We start from the raw sequence: 24,558 nt of genomic DNA, 5'->3' as shown, positions 1-24,558 counted from the left end.
CAATTTACGGCATCTCACCGAGGAAATATGACTAGGGCGGGGGGAAGCTATTCATGTTGTCTCCTCTTGTCTCGCATGTCCACAGTAGCTTCCTTTTCCTCTAAATATAATGCTAATCATAAAATACCAATTTTATAAACCTGTTGAATCCGGTTACTATACCGTTAGAAAGGTCTTTTCAAGACAAAACCATTATAATAATAAAAATTATTTTTTAGTTTTAAATCTAAAAGTTTTTGATCGCGTTATGGAAACTGAAGGAATTATAGACTTTTTTTTCTATCGCCACATATATCCACATTTTAAAAAGTCCTAATTGAAAAAATATACAGAAATTCTTTCTCTATATACATCGATTAACAAAAAACAAAGTTGCTTTACTCCAATATGGACAGGTCCTTAGAAAATATAGCTATATTTTGAAAAGAATTCGTTCTTGAATATTTGGCCTATGTATTCATGACGCCTTGTAATCATATCGATGGTTCAAAACTAAAACGACACTTCTGCACTCACTTCTCATTCAAATAACATGAGAAGATAGTGCAGAAGTGTCGTTTTAGTTTTGAACCAACGATATGTGGCAAAATTATGACGAAGGGCAATATATATATATATTTTTTTTTTAATAAAAGAAAAATGAGAAAAAGTCAAAGCATATTTGCTAATTAAAAAAAATTTCTTTTTAATGGTTTCTCATGGCAATGAATTTTAATTGCTACGGATTTCTAAGCTGACGTTCATAGCTTTTTTATTAAATTAAATATGATTTTTTTCAGATAAAATAAAGATTGCATTTCATTTTTTAATGAAAACAAAGTTGTTGAAAACCCTAAAAATTCGAAGTTCCAATTTAAAAAATGTAAAGGTCTTAATAATTTAAAAAATATAAAATAAGAACAAAATTCATGCACACAATAAACAGTAAAATTATCAATTTAAGTACTATACAAATAAAATTTTATATACGAACATAAAGAAAAGCAATTTTTATGTTACCATTCTTATAAAAGAAATCTAACAGTATATAAATATAAAATTTAAATGAGTTAATGCAAACATTTACTTACCTCCTTATAAATAAATTTACATTTGGTTTTCTTGTTTTCCAAAGAAAAATTTTATTAAGAATGGGAATTATTGATATCACGATTTATGTTTGAAAAAATGAAGTTGCAAATAATTTTAAAAACTCTTAATTAAAGTTAAATTTTAATTTCAAAAATTGAACGAAAAAAAAGGTAACAGAATTTATATCTGAATTAAAAGTGGTTAATTTAAATGACGCAATTAAATGAGTTAAAAACTGGAATTTAACTGCAACGTTTTACCTTTGTCTCAGAAAAAATCTCTTTACAAAATGACCTAAGTAAATGTTAACAAGAGTCATCCCCTTGGATCCCTTAAAAGCTTACATCCGTTTTCCTAGAACATCTAGATAATTGCTAGTTTCAGACAACTTAAGGGACATATAGATGGTACTGTAAATATATGACATTTTATAAAAGCACAAAAGAGCCCAGGGTCATAAAAATGATTTAGGCAATTTAAAGAAGGAAAAGATCATTTTCCCATGGTGTAAAAGGAGATGGCTATTTTTTGAGGAGTCAGATAACTGTGGGGTCAACTCTGTGGGGGATATGAAGGTTTTAACACCTTCATACCACCCACAGTCAAAAGATGCTTTCAAATATATCTATTAGTCTCAGTGTAGAATGCATTTTTCAGGATGCAAAACAGTGGCGCTTATTTTAGTTTTCTAAACACGTGTTATGTTTTTTTATGATGTGCTCTTCTTCTCTTTTCGTGTTTTTGTTTTAAATTTTTTTTAATAAATTAAAAGTTGTAATATGTAGTAAAAAATTGAAACAAAACCGAAGCATTTTTCTTGGGGGGGGGGGATTTCTATTTCAATTTGAAAAATAGCTATTAAATTGGGAAAAAAGTAGTTTCTTTTTCTGAAATTCTCAATTCTGTTTTACTTTATTGTAGCGAATTTCAAATTTTCAGAAGGGGAGGCTAAAGTTTTCGATTTGGAAAATAGCTTTAAAGTCGAAAATAAGAGTTAAATATAAATTTTACTCGACTTTATTCTTGCGAATGTCTGATATTCAGAAGGGGTGAAGTATATTCTTCACCCCCTCACTTTAAGAAGAAAATAAAACTTTCTTTTTTAAAAATAGCTTCAAAGTTTTTTTTCTTTTTTTTTCTTTCTTTTTTTTTTAAAAAAAAAAACAATTTTTCTGGACTTTATTATTTCAAATGTCTAAATTTCTGAAGATACTAAAACAATTTTAGCCCCCCTTACTTTATATCAGAAGAAATTAAAGTTTTCTATCCCCTTACTATAATTTAAGAGGAAAATGAAGTTTTCTATTTGGAAAATATCGTCGAAGTTATGAAACAAAACAATTTTTTTCCTCTAAAATTTTCAACTTTACTTGATTTTATTCTATTAATGTCTAAATTTCAGAAGATGAGAAGCAAATTTTTCGCCTCCTCACTTTTATTTCAGAAGAAAATAAAGCTTTATATTTGGAAAATAGATTCAAAGATGACATTTTTTTTTAGTTACCAATTTTTATTATTTTTGAGCACTTTGAAATTTCAGAAGGGGCGAAACACTATGTTCGCCCCCTCATTACTATTTCGGAAGTAAATAGAGTAAAAATTGGAAATAAAATACTTTTTCTACTTTTACTTTACTTTTCCAAAAGTCAAAAAACATATTAATCGCCCATAACAGAATAACTTGATGTATATCTTCAAAGCTGAAAAAGAATAGCTTTTTTCCCCCTCTAAAATTACCTACTTTACTGGACTTCGTCTTGGCGAATAACTTAATATCAAAAGAGGCAAGGCACATAAATGTTAGAGGAATATAAAGTTCTCTATTTCAAAAATAGCTTCAAGATTGAATTTTTTTTTTTTTAAAATTACTGATTTTACTTGACTTTATTTTTGTGAGTGTCTAAATTTCAGGAGGGGCGAAACGCATCGTTTGCCCCGTCATCTAAATTTTAGAGGGGCTCTCTGCCTCCCCCTGGTTGGCACGCCACTGGGTGTGACGCAATCAACTACATGCAGCTGTGGCCTTTCCCCTTCTCTGCAAAGCGTGTTTGTTCTTTTAAGAAAGGGAAATATTTTGTGAAAAGGTGTTTTACCGTTTTTTACCCTTCCCTTTATGTTATAGTGGGTACGCAATTACAAAAAAGACAATTTTCATCAACTCTATCTTAACACAATTTCTTTCCTACATATACATAATTAGAGTGCTTTATTTTGAAGAAAAAAAAGTCTCTTCATATGGGGCCCCCTTGACCGTCGGGGCCCCGGGGCGGTGCCCGGCGTAGTTACGGCCCTGTAGAAAGCTCTGCTCTACGCCACCTGTAGCCTAATTCAATAGCCAATAGTGATTTATCAGAAATTGATAACGTGTTTGTTATTTTATCACCCAATGTTAATTTTCAACGTATAAAGTGCTTTATTTTCTTTTTTTGACAATGTGTACAAGAGCGGTTATGTATAGTCTGTCTGTGGTACGAACTCCCCTCGCCATTCATCTGGAGCTGTCGCAGTGACTACTGTAAAGAGGTTTAACTATTTCAAGTAGTGATGTTGGATCAATATTTAAGACAGGATTTGGCACGGATCGACTAAAGAAAGGGAATCAAAGGATAGTGGAACTCCCCCATTTGAAATGCCTTATTTATTGTTTCCACACCAGCAGACAACCCTAGACTTTGTGGCGAGGGGAGTTCTTTCTAACAAAATATTCAGCGTGTTCCAAAATTTAAACGACAAATTAAGAGAGGCAATAATGAGCATCACCAAGAGAATAAAACTTTAGAATAGAAAATGGAATCTCAAACCACGATGTGTTTGAACTTAGTGAAAAAAGTATGGAGGATCTGAATCTAAGGAGACGAAGACTCATAGCATATCCTTCGTGTTCGCCGGATCTCAATAATTTTTTTCTTATAAGGTCACTTTGATCCCCTTTTCTATGATAAGTTTTTATCTTCCTCATGCCTTTTATCACTCTTCTGAATTTGTTGGGATCACATTTTGGAATATCTTTCAGGTGTACTTGTGGCAGCCCACTGGGCTAAGAACACCTCAGAGAGCAATGCAGCTGATCTGCTCGGATCCTGAATAATATTTTAATGGAGCTAAGTACAATAAACTTTAATCTAATTCGATGTCTAAAAATATTTGCTCAATTTTGTATGAAAGTGAACAAACGTATATAGAGTTTGAATTTATTATAATTTGCTCTAAATAAAATTTTGATTGCTTTAAAAAAAAAAAAAAACATTTCTGTTCTAATTTCTTCTGCCGACCAGGGCGTGGTCAGCAGAAATTGATAATATCTTCTGTCATGTTTCTTTTTTTTTTCTTTTTAAAGAAATTTTACAACAACCAATCACAAACATAAACAACTATAGATAAAGATGGAAGTAGAATTCAGGATATTCTTTTTACTGGGAGTTGTGGGTAGCGAGTTAAAACAAATCTGATTGGCTCACGGGTCTGCAACAGCGACGAAAATTAAACTCAATCCCATTCTTAAAACAAGTGGGACTGAAATCGCTAGCAGTTGCTGTTGTTAATTTACGTCGAACTAGAGCTGCACAATGGGCTATTGGCGATGGTCTGGGAAACATGCCGGAGGATGATCCGAAGACATGCCATCACAATTTTGATCCTCTGCGGAGGGAAAGGCACCCCCGCTTCGGTAGCATGAAAACCTGCGCGCAAAGTCGAGCACTTTACGGTAGCCCAGTTCAACGAGGACCAATACCGCACTCCCTCGGTCTCTACGCAGGCTGATCCAAGTGGTCACCCACCCGCACACTGACCGTGGCCAGTGATGCTTGACTTCGGTGATCTGCTGGGAGCCGTGTCTTAACGATCAGTCCACTGCGGGACCGCTAGCAGTTGCAACAACGGGAGAAAGGAAGAAATGCGTTTGCGTTAAATCTCTGCAACTTGTTATTCGTTGCTGTAACAGTCGGTATGAAGTTCCTTACCATCCCCTCTGCAGAGAATCAAAATTTTGATGGCATGTCTTCGAATCATCCTTAGGGATGTTTCCCAGACCGTGGCCAATAGCCCATTGTGCAGCTCTAGTGCGACGTAAATGAACAAACAAACAATGAAGTTCCTTAAAACTTGCGAATCGCCCTATTTCGAACGATGCAAATTTACGTAGGTTTTTAGATAACTCTTTCGGCAGATGTTACTACTGTATTCAACACGTTTTTTAAAATTTTGATGATTTTAGTGCGTTATTGCAAGACGCAAATTGCTCGAAATGTGAGGATTTCGCTCGTTTTAAAACCAATAACTTGAATTCGCAAATTGATTGCAATGATTTGTACATTAAAAGCCTTAAATATTATGCGATCCTGAAGAATCTCGATGTTTTTATATGAAATTCAATGTTCTTTCTTGCAATTTGCAAATTTTAAGGTTTAGAATAAAGTCTGTACAGCAATCTATGATTCACAATGCTTAAAAAACAAGAAATTATGCAACAAACTTAATTCAGATGGGGAAAAACTAAATTACTTCGATTGAGCTAATCTTCTTAACAATCTTTTATTAAAAATTAAGGGTCTAAACTCTAAAAGTACAAATTTAAAGACTAGTACAATGCTTTTCGAATTGTGTCACACTATACCAAAGAGCTACCGTGGCTCAGAGGATAGGGCGTTAGCCTCCTGATGAGATGGTACAGGTTCGAATCCCAGCAGTGCGAATTCAACTCGCACCGACCACGGTAAAACATCCTCAGTTGCAAAGAGATTATGGGTCAGAATTCCCTTGTTCACAATGCAACCGTGCGAGGTTTTCCTCTCCATTAAAAGCATAGGCCAGTTTCTTACATTAACAAAAATTCAATTCCAAATATATACACAGATATTTTTAGCATGAAAATCGTATAAAACAGTTTTATTTAAATTATCATACTAATATATATTTCACATTAACCATTTAGTAATCGTTTGATTGCAAATGTTCCACAGTGATGATTTTGTCTCATTTTCTGTGCCACCAAATGTATTACGATACCGCTTTGAAAAATGACAGTACGAATCTTGGTTTAGCCAGTAGATTCTTTTTGAAGCTTGCAAATTTTCCTACTGATTTTAAAAAATCAAATAATGCCCTAGTCGGAAATATTTTATTATTCTGCCATTGCTACTTTGGTTAAGAAATTATACTTCATATAAAAGAGCATCCTCTAAGCAATTCTCCGAATTTTGTTGCGTCATTGAAACACAAAATATGAAGTAGTGTTTATAGCTCTTTCTTTTAACATATTTTTTCCCAGCAATTTAAATAATACTGTTTGGAAGAAAAGTATCTTGTTTCACAAAACTTTTTAGAAGGCGTAACTTTTTAACTAAGACATTGAAATATTAAATAAATAATGGATTATTGATTGGGTCTAAATATAATTAGAGGTTTATAAATCATCACTGGTTAAAAAAGTCGAACCCAACGTACCATTTGGGAACTATTGTTCTATACAATCATTTGAAGAATTAGATAACATGATGTTATGAACTATAAGGATAATAAACATTTCTTTGCAATGTCAATATTAAAAATTTGATACAAATAATAAAATAAAAAATCGTTGTAAATTTGAATCCCATTTTTATAATTTTTAGACATTTAATTGAAATGCAATTTTCAATTTAAGCTTAATATTTATAATTCACATTCATATGCTTATTCACTTTTAAATTAAACTAATCTCATTTTTAAAAAATATGGATAATCAATTTTTGTAAATAAAAACATAAAAAGTGGAAAACTATTATTTATGTAAGTAAGTATGCCTTTTTATACTAAAAAAAAGTATGGAGAAGACAGCATTATAGAATGTCCTGGAAAATTTTTGTTTGCTTCACTAAGATAAAAAAAGACCTCTCTGTGGTTTTTTTCAAAAGCATCCATCACAGGTGCAGACTAACCCCCCTCCCTGTTTCTTTTTAAGTTTGACCAAAAGGTCCTTGAAGCTAAATCAAATAGGGGGTTTACCCAGGGGGTGATACAATTTGAGAAAACACAGTGGACTACATAAAGTCAAAGGTCAGACAAGGTCATCCCCTTGTCTAGATTCCCATCTCTTTTTCACCCTTTTAAAAAATGTTTTATAAAATCACTTGACCTTGTCCAATATTTTAAGTCATAAACAAGTGAGATTTGAATAGAAGGAAAAAAAAAAAAGCATAAAAATTAATAAAATAAAACATTGCTGTCAATTTTGTAATATTTTTTTTTTATAAAAAATTATATTGGATAGACTTAATAGTCGGATGTCAAATAAATAAATGTAAGATTTGTTTTAATTTTTTATAAACAAAAACGATTCAAGATTTGGGTTTAAAAATAATCAAGTTATTACGCTTATGTGCATTGAAAGAATTAAAAAATAAAAGAGGAAAAAATAAACCAACTTTTGATGACAAAGTATAAATTATTTCAATAGAAAATACCACTATTATATTGTGCTGTTTAAGAATGGAAAAAAAAGAAGAAAAAAACCTAAAGAAAACAATTAATGAAGAATAGTTTTCTTTTGGTACATTATTATTATTTTTCCATTTTTATCTTAGAGTGAGCTTAGAACAAAATGTCACACAGCAATCACAAAGTAAAAGTAGGCCTACTAAAAATAATCTACAAAAAACGTTAAATCTAAAGATAAAAAAAAATTATAATAAAAAAAAAACAAAATAATGCACAATGATTGCTAAGTAGCAGAAGTCCAACAGAAAATAATTTGTAAGAAACGTTGCAAAATCTCGATGAAATAATGGACAGCAAATTAAGGAAATATAATGTACAGAAATGCAGCTATGTAGCTTGGCTTCTAATAATATGTCCCAAATTTTTTTCTCCAGATTTTGACACTTTTCATCCCATGTAACCTTATGCTTTTGTCAATGAAAACAACTAATGGCACAGAAAACCCAACCTTTATGCAAAGTATTCAATTAAGGCAAAACATTATTTATTGTGGTATAAGAGTATACAATGCTTCTAGGTTAGGTTTGCTGCAAGTATAAATAATTTTTATTATGAAACTTTTATTAAACGAACTTTCCAAAATGAATAACATAATGATAATAGATTTTTTTTAACAAATTTCTTTATTAAAATATAAATAAATAAAACATAATTTCATCTTATTAAGTATTTACAACACAAACAATGAATAAATATTCATCTGAAGTAAAAAAAAGTTATATTTCTGCATGCATTAAAAATTAAATCTTCAAAATTATTATTGGGACCAACTAACTTAATTCTTGCAAAACCAAATTAAATTTGTGTGACTAATGTAATATAATAAGAGAGACTTTGTATAGCATTTTAGTTTACCACCAACCCTATTAATGTATTACACGACATCAGGGCTGGATTAAGCGCGCGGGGCCCTAGACATGAACTGCATACAATACATAAGAGACATTATATACTATTTAGACAGCATGTATGACAATAAGTACATTTAAATTAATATTTTGAGAAAAACTCTTATTATTTTTTATCATAACTTTTATATTAATTAAGAGTTAAAACTCTTATCATAATTGAATCACTTTGATGAGAGATCCACACAACATATATAGACACAAGTGAGATCATGAGCCTTCAATGGCCTCTTATTAGAAAAGCATTTAATACATGCATACTAAAACTGAGTGATTTGCCACTATGGATATGGTTAAATGAAGTTAAGACAAATCCTTTAGCAAAACCCTTATTGCAAACACTATAAGAATAATAAGATCTTTCCCCAAAATGGACAAGGTTGCGCTCAGTTAATGCACTGTTTCGTGCGAAACTCACATAAAAAACATATTAGGAATAAGGCTTTCATCAATACGAACTAAGTCATGTCCTGTGAAATAACATTTTCTTAAATATTACTTGCACTTCAAGAATAAAGTTTATCACCTGCTATGAATACGATAGTGTCTATTTAATGAACTATTAGCTGAAAACCTTTTATTGCATATACTACATGAATAATTTTTTTCACCAGTATGAACAACAATATGTTTAGTTAACATACAGTTTGTTGTAAAACCCCTCTGACATACACTACAAGAATAAGGTTTCTCCCCTGTGTGAATACGTTTGTGTCTATTTAATGCATCATTTGTTGTAAAATTTTTATAACATACAATACAAGAAAAAGGTTTTTCACCAGTATGAAGAAAGCTATGTTTTAATAATGCTCTGCTTGTTGTTAAACTCTTCTGACATATACCACAAGAATAAGGATTTTCAACACCAGCATGAATGAAGGTATGCGTTTTCAATTCATTTTTTCTTGAAAAACTCTTATAACATACAGTACAAGAATAAGGTTTTTCACCAGTATGAAGGAAGGTATGCGTTTTTAAATTACCTTTTCTTGAGAAACTTTTATGACATACATTACAAGAATAATATTTTTCGCCAGAATGGAGCAAGCTATGTTCTGTTAATGCACTGTTTCTTGCAAAACTTTTATAGCATACAGTACAAGAATAAGGTTTTTCACCAGTATGAATGAGTGTATGTGTTCTTAAATCACTTTTTCTCGCAAAACTCTTAGTACATACACTACAAGAATAAGGTTTTTCACCAGTATGAATGACGACATGTATTCTTAAGTCACTTTTTCTTGCAAAATTCTTGAAACAAATATTACAAGAATGAGGTTTTTCGCCAGTATGAATGAGGGAATGAGTTCTTAAGTCACTCTTTCTTGCAAAACTCTTATTACATACAGTACAAGAATAAGGTTTTTCACCAGTATGAACAAGGCTATGTGTTGTTAAATCACTTTTTCTTAAAAAACCCTTATTACATACTCTACAAAAATAAGATTTTTCCCCTGTATGAACAAGATTGTGCTCATTTAAAGCAGAATTTGTTGCAAACCTCTTATTACATATGATACATGAATAATTTCTTACACCACTATGAACAAGGTTATGTTTTATTAATGCACTTTTTGTTGTAAAGCTTCTCTGACATATACTACAAGAATAAGGTTTACCCTCTGTGTGAATACGATTGTGTCTATTTAATGTACCTTTTTGTGTAAAACTCTTATTGCATGCAATACAATAATAAGGTTTCTCAGCAGTGTGATCAAGGCTATGTGTTGCTAAAGCACTTTTTTCAACAAAACTTTTATGACATATGACACAGGAATATGGTTTATCAATAAAAGAGTGAGATTTTTCACCAGTAAGATTAAAGTTGTGACTAATTAAATTAAATTTTCTTGAAAAATTCTTTCTATACAGACTACAAGAATAAGGTTTTCCACCAGAATGAACACGATAGTGTAGCATCAAATAACATTTACGAGAAAATCTTTCATAGCATAAATTACAAGAATATTTTTTTAAACCATGATAAACAAAATGACATTTAATTAAGTTGAATTTTTGAAAAGATCTGTTATAACTTCGATTATAAGAATGAGATTTTTCAATTGCAAGAACAGATTTGCGACTTGTTTCCGAAAAACTATGCCCAAACGTTTTCACAGACATGTCCGGACAAAAAACTTTTCCAAATTTTATAAATAAAATAGATTATTTAAATAAAAACCTGAAAATTACTGCTTTGATATATTTTTAATATTTAATTGTATTTCAATATGATGTGCAAAAACATAATTTATTCAAATATTTTTCAGCAAGATTATGAAATTTTTTTTTAAACAAACTTAAAAGTAGACCTGTTGATAAATATTTAAATGAGAAAACATCTTTTAAAATTCTATAGAAGTTTTCAATTTCAAAACATTTAGATTGTTGCACTCCAGAAGACAATAAGTAAAGTTATTAATCATAAAATACAGCAGAAGATGGGAAGAATAATTCATTTGAAATGTCAACTACTATAAACAATGACATTACCAACTCTGAGACAAATGGTTGTGACCATGGCTATGCAATCAACAAAACCTCTTAAGCAACATTGGATATGTAGATAAACCAAGAAAACAAATATCAATAGCTTCAACTATAATCAAAATCAGTCACGAGACAGTAGTGTATAGATGTCAATTTTTAGCATGGTAGCCCTCTATATAATAATTTACTTTCCTTCATTAAAATTCATGTTGTGTCTAGTGATTTTTGATTAGAACCTAAAAAAGAAAGATAAAAAAAGATTATATAATGAAAAAAATATATATATATATAATATAGCAAAGATAGCGGAACTGATTTTTTATTCGTCGCTATCAAATTTTGGCATTTGTTCGCCAACCACTTTTGATTCATTTTTATTGATGCCCTTTTCATCACTAGGCAGAACCTTATGAAGTTCACTTGTATTGCGGTTATTTTTAACACAAAAAATGCATTTGATAAATTAAAAGTTGGCAGATCTATATAAATTTTTAACTCTCGGGTAACAGTTTTGTTATTACACTGCTGCAAATTCGCATGCAAACATAAAAGTCAGGGCATGCTATTAAGCATGCAGGGTTCCCGGGCACAGAAATGTCATAACATGTTAAAATCAAAATAAAAAATTACATATACACAAAGCATTTTTGAGATATGCAATAATTTTAACAAATGTAAACATATTTTGATTACCCTAAAAATTCAATGCATATAAAATAGAGCATTTTTAACCTATGCATATTTAAAAAAAAAAAAAAAAAAAATTGAGGTGGTAACCAGTTGCAATCTTCGAATAATCATGAAAACTATTGGAAGTTAATTAAAATAATTAAATTTAAAAAAAAGCATAAATGTATAACAAATGAAAAAAAAAAATCTAAAGTATGTATTACTTTGTCAAACTTGGCAGTTATTACATCTTTCAATGCACATCAGACATAACTAGTTTAAAAGTTGCTGTCCCATAGTGCTCCGTAATTCTAAACTCTTTCGAATATCACTTTTTTTAAAATTAATTGTACATACTAAACAGAGTTGGTTGTGGTCAAGCACTTTTAGAGACATTTTGACTTAACATAAAACTTGCTCACATTAATTTATTTTACATCGATATTTTTTCAGGAACACAATGATCTGTCAACATTTGCACAAAGTGAGAGTCAAATACAAAACATCATCGCAATGCAGAAAAATAGATTTCGGGTTCCTTTTTAACTTTTTCTGGTGATAAACTATTCAAATTATTGGTGTGTTATGATAGTCAATCACTATTTGGGGAAAGAATATATAAGGCAATGTTGTTTATCCTTTGTTTTTTTTTTTTTTAAATACAATTTATGAAAAATAAGATTCTCAAGGGCTCCCTGAGTGCCTGAAGTCCCCGGGCACTGTCAGGATGTGCCCATGCGTAAAGACAATACTGATAAAAGTATATCCACATAAAACTATTATTTTACAATGCTAACATATAAACATATCTTGTTCCCTCTCAGCTGCAATTGTCATATAAAAATAAAAATATACATACAGAAAACTATAATTTAACAATACTAAGCATGCCTTTCATAAATTTAAAAAAAAAAAAAAAAAAATGGCAGATTGGTATAAAATGTTAACTTCCCAGGAAACAGTTTTTTTTTAAAAATCAAACTGCTGCAAATTTTATAAAAACAGAGCAATACACATACACAAAACTTATCGTACAACACTAAACATGTGTTGTTACCAGTTTGCAACAAGTTTCATAGAAATATAACAATATACATGCACAAAACTTCTACTTAATGACACTTAAAAAAAAAGATACAATAATAAACACATAAAATAAAATGAGAAACACATTGAAGTTGCTCACTTACCAAACATGTATCCCTTTTAAAATATCTTAAGATTATGCCAATCTTTAATGATTAGTCTCATAATAATCTTTTTAGATTTATTATCGTTTCAGATTTTTTTTTTAAAAATTGAATACATTCACAACAATTATGAATGCATTTTTCGAATATTATACAACAGCTATATTACATTTTCTTCTATAATGCACTGTAGTCATCATTTCTTGCCACTATTCAAAACAAAATAGCATACTATATCTAAAAATGACAGTCAGATAATGAAAACTATTACTGACACAGCCCTATTAATTCTTTCAAGTTGACTGTAATTGGAGGTGTGATGGTTAAGGGGTAGAGCACTTGCCTTCCAATGAGGTGACCCATGTTTGAATGCCAAGGATGGCTGGTCGGTACGAATTCCGCACCCGGCTTGCACTGACCACAGTGGTGATGTAAATTATCCTCATAGATAGATGGATCATTAGTAATCCCCTTAAGTACCCTGCCATCTGGCAAACCATGGGTGATTTTTATCATCATATAAAACAAATGAGAGTTAGCTCCATAAAAAAGTCTTTCATGAAGGCGAAATTGCAAAATTTCTTCGAAAACTTGATACAGGAATTCATTTGTCTTCTGGGTTGGGTTCAAAATTATAAAGTGACGGGGTTGAAATTGGTTAGCGTAAACTCAAAATTGAGTAGGCAGTTCAATAAGGGTTATAAAATTAAATAAAATTGAACATCTTTTACAAATATATACAAACTTTAAAAAATTTTTTTTTTAAAAATTCGGATTTTACTAAATTTGCATTAAATTTTTAAATGTTATAAGTGTACATAAATTATAACTGTCACTAATAAGATAGTCCTAAATTTTATTTCAAAATGAAAACTGATGATCTATTAGTTACTCATACAAGCAAAAATATTTTGAAAATGATGATAGGCCCTGCCATTATCTTTGGGAAAATAAAGCATGCATTATAATTCAGTTCTACCCCAAGAAAATTAAGATTTCTCTGGTCTTCAATTTAAAATCAATAATAGCTGTAAAGGCATTGTTAACCAATAAAATATTTCTCTATAGCTTATTAAACCCATCGGCGGGTTTAGATGTAGAAAGTTTTAATTCTTTTTATCCACTTACATTGTCCACGTAAAAAACCTCACTCCATTTTTTACTCATAAACAGGCTTGCACTTAGAAAAAATCTCTGATTTTTATGTGCTATATCATTTATCCAGAAAATTACCCATTATAAAGGGTGTCCCAAAATTAATGCAAGATGTGAACTTGCCGTCATTTTTGCAGTAAATTGTTTGCAACACTGAAAAAAAGAAAAAACAATTTGACAGCTCAGAATTTTGGGATAGTATAAATGGAGCATTATATGCTACAACAACGGGTTTTCATTATTTAACAATATTTCAAAATAATGAAATTTTGGTTCAATGTTCAAAAATTTTATACAAAATATGGTCAAAATAATGTTTTAACTTTGACAACTGTTAAAAGATTAATTGAAAAATTCGGGGAGACTGGATCAGTTAGAGGTGCCGTGCTTGGGGTTCTGAGAACCAACATCTGATTGTCGAACAACAAATGCACTCACAATGTGTTCCTGTTTGGTGTGAATTTTGGACTGGAGGCATCATTGGACCATACTTTTATGAAAATCAGGCTGGTCAAGCAGTAACTGTTACTGGTGCTCAATATTGCGGCATTATAACACAGTTCTTTCTGTCAAAATCGAATGCTATTGGTATGGCCAATATGTCGCGGCCACATCATTACACACCACAGCATTAAAGGTTTCAACAAGACGGTGCCACATGCCATACAGCCAGTAAAACAATTCAATTACTGCACGAGACATTTCCTGGTCGTGTACTCTCTCATCCAGGTGATCAGAATTAGCCCCTTAGATCATGTGATTTAGCACCATTAGATTTCTTTTTATGGAATCATTTGAAGTCAAAGGTCTAAGTCAACAAGTCCACAACCACCCATGCATTTAATTAATTAAAAGCTACATCAATGAAATTCAGTCATAATTATGGAGAAAAGTCATGAAAAATTTCAATAAAAGAGTGCGTATGTGCCAAGCAAAGCTGTAGAGGCCATTTGCCCGATGTGTTACTCCATTAATAACTCTATCCTACATACTTTATAATTCAATGAAAAAAAAATCTAAAAATTGTGTTTTCTATTTAATTCAAACCTTGCGTTAGATTTGGGACACCCTTTAACACACAATTCTGATTACAAGAGGAGGGGTATCAGCCTGAATCACAGCTGCAGAAAAAAAAGAGTGAACACTTAGAATCAGTAAAAATAAATATTTCAAAGCCATCAGTGGGTTAAAGACATTAATGTTTGCTTTATTTAGGGATCAAACATTCTTTTACATATGAAAATGAAGATTTCCTTCTTTTTTCATTATCATAATTTAATAAAAGTAAAGTATTGTTTACCAATAATATAGTATTTATTCTATGTTTGAAGATATTCACAAAGAATATTTAATTATTATTATTTTTTTAAATATTATACTTGGCTTTTATTAAGATTTTGATCATAATTCTAAAATAAATGCTTCTAATATCTAAAAGCTCTGTTCTCTTACTATAAAGTAATCCTATAATAAAACTATTATTGTAAGTATAGTATTAATAACCCTATTACTAAATTACTACAACACTAGCACTAGTAACTATAACAAGTATTACTATAACCAGTTCCTTTCCATCACTGGTGCCAAAAAAAGTGACACCTTTTAAATAATAACTTAAAAGACTGAGAAATAAAACTATTTGCACTCAAAAGATTTATAAAAATAATGTATCTTTATTAACAATAAAGATTCAATTTTAAAAAAAAATTCTACAAAATTTAACTTAGTTGAATTTTAAAAGATTCTTAAACCAGCTTGGTGATATTAATTCGATGAAAATTAGGGGAGATTTCCGTATTGTGATCTGTGGCAGAATAATCGCCAAGTCTTGGAAAGTTCCGGGCTGTGGCCTGCAAGAAACTAAAAAAAGCATCACAGAAAGGGACTAACTCGAAAGGTATAACTCGTAGCCACCTCCGAACAAGCATCTACATTTTTTTTTTTAAAAAACAATTTGCAAGTTTAAAATCTATTTGCACCTTGGCAATTGTAATTAGCGTGACAGATCACGATACGGAAATATCCCTGAAAGTTATGCATCATTGAATCACTTCATTAAATCAGTTCATTCTTTTGCTACAATTTAATACACATAAGAAAGAACTATTGTTTTCTTACTGAGAGAAAAATAATAATTATAAAATATCAAACTGTTTTTAATTACAAATAAAAACTTATTTAGTTCATTTAAGGGACAGCCAACTTTGTCAATGAATAGTAATCATCGACTCCGAATGGCCATATCAGCCCTTCAGGGGTTGATAATGACCAATTTGATGACCCCTGATTTAACCCAATTCGGAGAGTCATCCATGATAGTCACCCTTTCTTAAATTTGTTACAACCATCTCAACAATTCAATTTTTATTTATTAGTTTTTTCTTTATATTTTGAATCCCTTTAATTCAAAAATCATTAAAAGTTAAGCAGTTTTCGCACAGCAAATTTTGAAAGTCGTAAAATAAGCTTTGTAATCTTAAGGACAGCAAAAAAATTATTTTTCGACTCACCGTGCTCATTATAGCTATCTACAATCTTTCACTCTCGTCAGATTAGGTTCGAAGTATTTGTAAATTGAAAGGTATAAGACCACAATTTCATAACAACAAATGATTTGAGATAGATTATTGTAAATAGCTTTTGACTGCCTATTTCGACAATATTTCACAATAAAATTAAATATTCCTGTTTAAATGACACAGTCAGCAACAGAACAATTCCAACCAGGTGGCGCAGGCTACAGGTGGTTTAGAACTCTCTATCTATGGCAACACTTCATATGCTTTCCCCATTAGCGTGTGGAAAGTCATGGAGGAAGGAAGTATGTTAGTTTCCCATATGATTTTAATATAGATAAAAATATTTTAAGTTGGAAAACTAGATGGAACTGAAAACTACATTGAACATAGTTCTAAAGAAAAGTATCACAGAAATTTTGAAAAATATTTTTATTAAATAAAAAGGAAAAATATCAAGTTGTTGTTGTTGTAGTTAATTTACGTCACACTAGAGCTGCGCAATGGGCTATTGGCGACGGTCTGGGAAACATCCCTGAGGATGATCCGAAGACATGCCATCACAATTTTGATCCTCAGCAGAGGGGATGGCACCCCCGCTTCGGTAGCCCGACGACCTGCACGCGAAGTCGAGCACTTTACGGTAGAACAGTTTAACGAGGACCAATACCGCACACCCTCGGTCCCTACGCAGACTGATCCAAGTGGTCACCCACCCGCACACTGACCGCAGCCAGTGATGCTTGACTTCGGTGATCTGCTGGGAACCGTGTCTTAACGATCAGTCCACTGCGGGACGAAAAATATTAAGAAAAGGGAAAACAGCGTAGTACAGGATCCTGTACAACTAAAAAGAGGAGGAGAGGGAAGGGCTAAAGGCATGAAACCGGTCTCTCCCTAGATGGCGTATACGAGTGTTGCGATCGCCAATCTCGTGGTGTTTCGGTACACAAGCATCTGGGACCTTTTTTTTAGGAACAAGTATAAAGTTTTTTAACCTATAAAATCGTTTAGATCGTATTATCGTTTAAGAGTGCAAAAGGGCTCTTTTTTCCTTTCTAGCAATATTTTATTTCATAACTGTCGTTGAACAGTCGACCAAATTTTTGGGTTTACGACTACTAATGTTCAACTCCGTAGCCTTGTAATTTTAAGACCAATCCAGGAGACAAGGGAACTCCTAAATTAAGTATTGGGAGAAATTTGCCTTCTTTGACGAATTTTTGATGGAACTAACCCGCATTTTCATTACACGGAGAGGAAAACCACGGAAACCTCCCACGGTTTGTTTGACGGCGAGAGGACTCTAACCCACGATCCAATATTTTACGACCACGTGTCGTTGGTGCAATCCGGGTGCGGAATTCGTATCTACGAGCCATTGCCGGGATTCGAACCCGGGCTACTTCATTGGAAGGCGAATATTCTATCCCCTGAACTACAATGGCTCGAAAAAGTAATTATATATAATATTATCATTATTAAGTAATTATACAAAAGTAATAATATTTTATTTTATAACCGTCATTAAACAGCATTCAAATTTGGGTTTCGGCTATTAGTGTTCAACTCCGTAGCTTCTGAACCACCATGGCTCGAAAAAGTAATTATATCAAATTATATAATATTTTTATTATAAATTAATTATAGAAAAGTAATAATACTTTATTTTACAACCGTCATTGAACAGCCGACCTAAATTCGGGGTTTACGGCTACTAATGTTCAACTCCGTAACCTTGAAATTTTGTATCCAATTCAGAAGACAAGGGAACTCCTGAATAAATTGTTGAGAGAAAATTGCCTTTGTGTAGGACTTTTATGATTGAACTAACCCGCATTTGCGTTACATGGAGATGAAGACCAAGGAACCTCCCATGCTTAGTTTGGCTGCCATGATCCGTCTACCCCTGAGGATATTTTACGTCGGCACTGTGGTCGGTACAAGCCGGTTGCGGATTCGAAACAGGTTTATAAAACTTCCAAATAGGGTCGCTGTTTAACGACGGTTACAAAAGTAAAATAACATATACAGGCTCGTGTGCTTAATGCCAAAATATGGACTCGTCCCTTGTTAAATTGAAAAACAGATAACAAAAAAATGAGAGAAAAAACACAAAGATTTGAATCCGCTACATTTATGCTTCCGAGTAGTTGGTGGAGGGGCGATCCCCCTCGCCGTCAAAGCCCCAATAATGTATGGGTGCTTTACTATCAATAAATCCAAGGAGCTTTCATACCCGTGCGGTGTTTTTGTTCTTCTAACCGCTTTGGAGCATGGATGTAACGAGATCGAATACCGCTATCACACTGTATATTCTTGCTACGTTTCACAAACTTGTGCTATTTGCTTTTTGGATTGAATGGAGTTCTTAATAATTTCTTTGTATTTACAAAAAACATGCCTATTCATGTAAATAAACAAATAAATAAATCCCACTTCCCCCATAAAAGATGCATAAAACAGTCAGTGAAGTTTTATTTATCCGAGTTCAATATCTTTAAAGCATTTGAAAGCTATGATCACTTTCTCTCTCTATTAATAAATAATAATTAAATGATAATCTCTATAAATAAACTATTAACAGCCACTTTACTCTTAAGGACAATTTTGGCATGTCTTCGGATCATCCTCCGGGATGTTTCCCAGACCGTCACCAATAGCCCATTGCGCAGCTCTAGTGCCACGTAAATTAACAACAACAACAACTTAAGTACAATTTAAAAACAGTACCATTTTAAAAAACAATTGTAAAATCAATTACTACTTTAATTGGTAAGGCATCGATAAAAGTTAAATTATCAAGTAGATTGTAAAATGAATAATTGTTCTGAAGAAGGTATTGGCAATCTTGTGATGCGTTAGAATGAGACAAAAAAAAAAAAAAAAAAAAAAAAACATCTATTCTTTAAAATTTACTTTTTTGTCTTGTATTTTTGCTAAAGGTGAGGTAATAATTACTATATTTTTGAAAATCAAAATTTTCTGTAAACCTTTACCGTAACGAACGGAAAATTAAGAATGGCTTAAATACAACTTAACAATTATAAATTGTTTAAATATTGTTACTAGAATATTCGTTTTTTAATTTTGCACCAGAGATGTCCTTACCATACAAGTATAGAAGTCTTCTCAGGAATTTCTTCTTCCGTAAATTCCATACACAATATCGTAAATTCCAAGTAGTGTGCCCTTCAAAATCTGCCTTTCAAAATCTTATTACCTCACCTTTAGCAAAATCAATCGAATAGTTCCTGAAAAACCAACTTTCAAAAAGGCAGTATTTTTAAAATTTAATTTCATAGCAAATATTCGATCGATTTAGCTCACATGTTGTATTTCGCCATTTAAAATTGTATTCTTTAAAATGATGTAAAAATTTGTATACTTTACAATTCAAAATTTTTCCGACTATTACTAAATAAAATAATAAAAAATAAAATTAATTACCGAAAGTTATATTTTGCGTGGAATTATTTTTGGATAAATGAGTTATAATTGTGTGCAAAAAGTTTTCGATTCGCTTAAAAAGTTCTCGAGTTATGGAAGAGTACTAAAAAAGGAAAAAAACAATACGGGGTCCAAGCTTACACTAAATTTAACTTAATTTAGCATGATTTTAACATTAGAAATTGTCACCCATTAACAAAAATGCAATAGTGCTTGTGGAATAACGAAATAATATGATTTTTTAAAAGCAAGGTTTACTTACTTGAGCTTTGGAAAACCCTTAAGGGTATACTTTTATCAGATAGATTTGTATTAATGTTCAATGAAAAAATAAAAACAAATAAATATAGCTTGCATATTTTTCTTAAATTACTTACTGCACATATCAGTTTTGCGTGAGGACACATCTAAGTATAATTTAGAAGAAATTGTATTCGCCAAGTTTGTTTTGTAGGCAGAACATTATCTCAATACAATAGAGTATCGATAATTTGAGGTGGATGGATTCGAGAATACCACGAACTTTCGAAAACTAGAATTATCGAAAACTTAAAATTTAAGGAATATTTAAATAAATGAAAACGAAGCAGTTTCTGAATTTCTGTATTTAATGGAAAAATATATTATATTTAATGAAAACTTATTTACATTTGATGATTAGGATACATTTTACTGCATTACATCATGTTACAATACTCATTATATTACTGAATCACGCATCTTTTAATTATCATTTTCGCGTGGAGAAATATCCAAATCTATAACATTTACAATGGGATTATGATAACTAAAGTAAGATACGAAATGTTTGAGTTCTATTTTTTCAATATTTCTTGCAAAAGCTGCATTAATGGTAGTTACCCCTTTGGTTGTTGGATCATTCCTACCATTTATTATTTCCAATCCAAATTTGTCTTTAAGGAAGGTTAATAAGGTTTTAGCTTCAGGTAACGAGAAATTCACATTAAAATCTCCTGCAAGGATCACAGGCCGCTCACAATAATCAATTTCTTCACCTGTAACGTCTGCCAGAGCTTGTGAACCTACAGTGGATATACTTTTTTACTAGTGAGAACCAAAACAATATGGAAATGACTGAGAGAAAACTGGATCCTACCACGTGATTTCCCGGCCAATAAAAATGTAGCGTTACACGTTTAACGCAACCTTGTTGGAAGTCGCATAAGAAGTATCACTTCAAAAGAAGCTATGTTTAATGTTAAAATTAAAATCTTGGCTGATTTCAATGCTCTGTTGTTGGCTGTTGTCCGCCATTGCTTCTGTTGTTAACGTCACGTTGTAATCCAACTGCAGTTGATTTGGGCGGCAGTTGTCGTTCAAGCTGAGCGTTCGATGACGTATGCTGTCAAACTCATAAATTAACCAATCAGAGGTAAACGTTCGTTTCAAGCTGACGCCGACGTTTCCAGGCTTTAAGAACGAATTATATTTCAACAAATTCAATGCGCGATACGGCGCTGTATTTAATTAACTTCACGTTAATTAACATTCTAACTTGCGTGGAAAAACTTAGCTCACTTTAACACGCTATTTTGCTTATAAAAGTTGACACGGACGTCATAGGTCACCTGTGTGGGTATTGTAATCTTCTTCTTCTTGAAGAGCAAGTACCCAATTCTATTTAATTTTTCTTTTTGTTAGTTACGTTCTCTCAACCCATCTTTATAATTTTGATTATAAACAAGCGATATTTTGAACTTTACTTTGAGATACTTTGTACTACAAGAGATACTAGGAGATGTTACACAGATGTTTTAAGTAATCCAATGAAACGAAATCATTGATCGAAATAAAAGCGATTTACAAAAAGGGTGAAATTATCAGACGATATATTTAAATTTATTAATTTTAATTAAATTAATTCGGTAAATTGTATACAAATTAAAATTAATTAATTTTAATTTTTTCTTAAAATTAAAATTGTTTACCCAATTTATCATTTTGATATTACAAACCATGAGGCCAAACTGCAAAATTAGCGACGAATTTTTTGGGTACAAGGGGCTCTAATTGTAATGTGAATATTACATTTTTAATTTATCAATTGAAGTGATCTAAAGAGATTGTAATATTCTTATCACTACTTACTTTTGAGAGAATGGCAACTTAGTTGATGCTCCATGAAAAATAAATATATCGTTTTTGTTGTGTTTTTTTAATGATTGCTAGATTCTTTTAGTTAAGAATATCTACTTTATCAAGAAGAATCTGAGATTAAGATAAAGTGAGTAACACTTAGCAATATTTTGAATTAGATAACATACTTTTATTTTATGTGTACTTAGTTAACAACTGTTTTTGATAGTAAGTTAAAGTGAATGTTCCCTTTATAGTAGAAGAATGTAGTCCATGTTATAAATATACAGAATGACTTGTATTTCTCTTGATCTTAAACCTATAATTTTTAAACTGTGTTATATACTGTTTCAACTTCTTAAATTACCACGCCAAGTCTCAATATTATAGACGAATTAAGGTTCGCATAATGAGGTATGATATGATTCCTCTGTGAGCTTTATGCTAAGCCTCGAAAATGAAATAAAATCTTGATTCTCGTTTGAAAGCCCGATGGCTCTGCCATGGTACCGTGATAATGTTGGAAAGCACCAAACTGATAATCCTGAAGTGCATTTTCGTATCGTATGTAAATAAAAAGGCTATTTATTAGCAAAAAGGTTTTCTTTTCATTGAAGAATTAAAAATACTTTTTTTATAGTATAATAATTTAAACAAAATATTTTAAATTATCACTCTTATTATTTTCTTTAATAAAAAAAAATGCTGAGATACAATGAAAAATTTCTGAGGATTTCTTGTGTTCTCTGCATATACATAAAGGTCTATGTTTTGCCTATAATGAACCTATAATTATCAAAATTTATCAACAACCTATATGAACCTATAATTTTCAAGATTTGTTTCATTTATTAACTCAGTATAAGTAAACACGAGAACAAGCAGAAAAATTGTAGACGAATTATTTAGAGTACAAGGTGGTTTAATTGTAGTGCCAATATTACTTTTTTATTAGAAGAATATATAACACACTCTAAATATACATAATGTAATATATATTCTCTTCATAATAAACTATAATTGCGAAACTGGTCAGATTATTGTAGTAACGTACTAAATAACTACACCAAGCCTCAAAATTATAGACGAATTTGATAGGAAAAAGGTAGTAAATCTTACCTTGTAAAGGCGATGAGTTCGATGAATGGCTGAAAATAAGTTCTTTGAAATTGATTAATTTGTGAATGAGTCAAACTAGCATCATTGAAGAATCATCCTTTTAAGCGATTTAGAAATTTAATGATGCATTGTGACAAAACATTTTTACAAGCAGTGAGGAAGGAAAAGAATTCTCCCTCAGTTGACGATACACAAAGAGAAAGTGAGAACTGAAAATCAAAAAGTAATAAAACATAAAAATATAACATTAGTATTGAATTAATATTTAGACCTTGAAAAACATGCGATGAGATTCACATGACTTAAAAGTTTCAGTTCCCAAAAAACTACACTTCCTGGTTGTAAATTTATAGCTTCAGAGATCATTTTATCCAACAGAATTAAAACTGCATAACGTGACATAATGTGGTTCCATTGTGCACCCTATACAGATCTGCGAAAATGACTTCGAATCTTGATTAATGGTAAGCAACCAGCAGATGACCATGGTACCCTGGTACGGCATAAAGAGCTAAACAGTTAATTCCTGGAAAGCGAGTTCGAATTCCGGGTTTGTCTGTCGTTTTGTATGTGAATAAAACGGCAAATAGGAGATATAGGCCATTACGCATATTTCGAACATGCTAAATTCTTCTTTATTAAGGGAATATTGACATTACATTTAGGCCTTCTTCTGCCCGAACTGATTCGTCCATTTGTTTTGAGGCTTGAACACCTGTAACTTATGTTTAAAAAAATATATGGGGCAATGCTCAAAATTTCTAGGTGAATGTAAAAGAAAATTATAGGCCCTGATGTATATATAGAGTGATACACATCAAGGCCTATAATTTTCGTTCCCTTGATGAGTAAACTCTGTTGTAAAATTAAAAATAAGTAATAAATAAAATAGTAAATGGTAATATTAATATATATATAATATCCCGTATTTCTCCTCAGTATTAAACGATAGCCTTGAAACTTGGTCAATAATATTATGTAATTATATACGCTACCAAGTCAAAAAATTATAGACTAATTAAAGGTCGTACAATATATTGCCTCAATCGATGCAGCCTATGAAAAACCGCGGAAATGAATTGAAAAGCTTGAGTAGCATTCGACAGCCAGACAGTCGCAATCCTTTGCCGCCGTCATAAAAGTGTCCATTTTTTATTCAAGAAAATTATATATGAGCCGCTCAGAAGCCAATGCGGTTAAGTCCATTTTTTGAAATTTTCTGATTTTTGGAAATTTTGATGAAATAAATAATAATCTTCTAAGTTATTAAAGGATTTACTCGTTGGTTACTTTTTTCTAGGTTAGACAGCCCTTTTTTTAATAGCTTCTGAATATATTGTATAATAATTTCAGAAGCCATTGTGAATAAGTCCACCTTTTATCAATATTTTTTTACATAAACTTTGAAATAAAAAT

At 31.3% G+C, this 24,558-nt stretch overlaps 1 protein-coding gene across 1 annotated transcript; it reads right to left on the bottom strand.

Moving 5' to 3' along the window:
- Nucleotides 1–8,152: 8,152 nt before the first annotated feature.
- Nucleotides 8,153–16,610, bottom strand: LOC107454791 (uncharacterized). The gene is made up of 2 exons (XM_016072093.5): nt 16,471–16,610; nt 8,153–11,182 (listed from the first exon to the last, which is right to left on the bottom strand). The coding sequence occupies exon 2, from the start codon at nt 10,578–10,580 to the stop codon at nt 8,979–8,981; it is 1,602 nt and encodes a 533-aa protein (XP_015927579.2). The 5' UTR covers nt 10,581–11,182; nt 16,471–16,610; the 3' UTR covers nt 8,153–8,978.
- Between the last annotated feature and the right edge of the window lie 7,948 nt (nt 16,611–24,558).

The sequence above is a fragment of the Parasteatoda tepidariorum genome, chromosome 8 (genome assembly GCF_982258835.1).
Source record: "Parasteatoda tepidariorum strain Cologne lab strain chromosome 8, Ptep-v5.0, whole genome shotgun sequence".
Taxonomy (NCBI): domain Eukaryota; kingdom Metazoa; phylum Arthropoda; class Arachnida; order Araneae; family Theridiidae; genus Parasteatoda; species Parasteatoda tepidariorum.
Note: the sequence above shows the minus strand (reverse complement) of the source record. Positions and strands in the feature narration are given on the sequence as shown.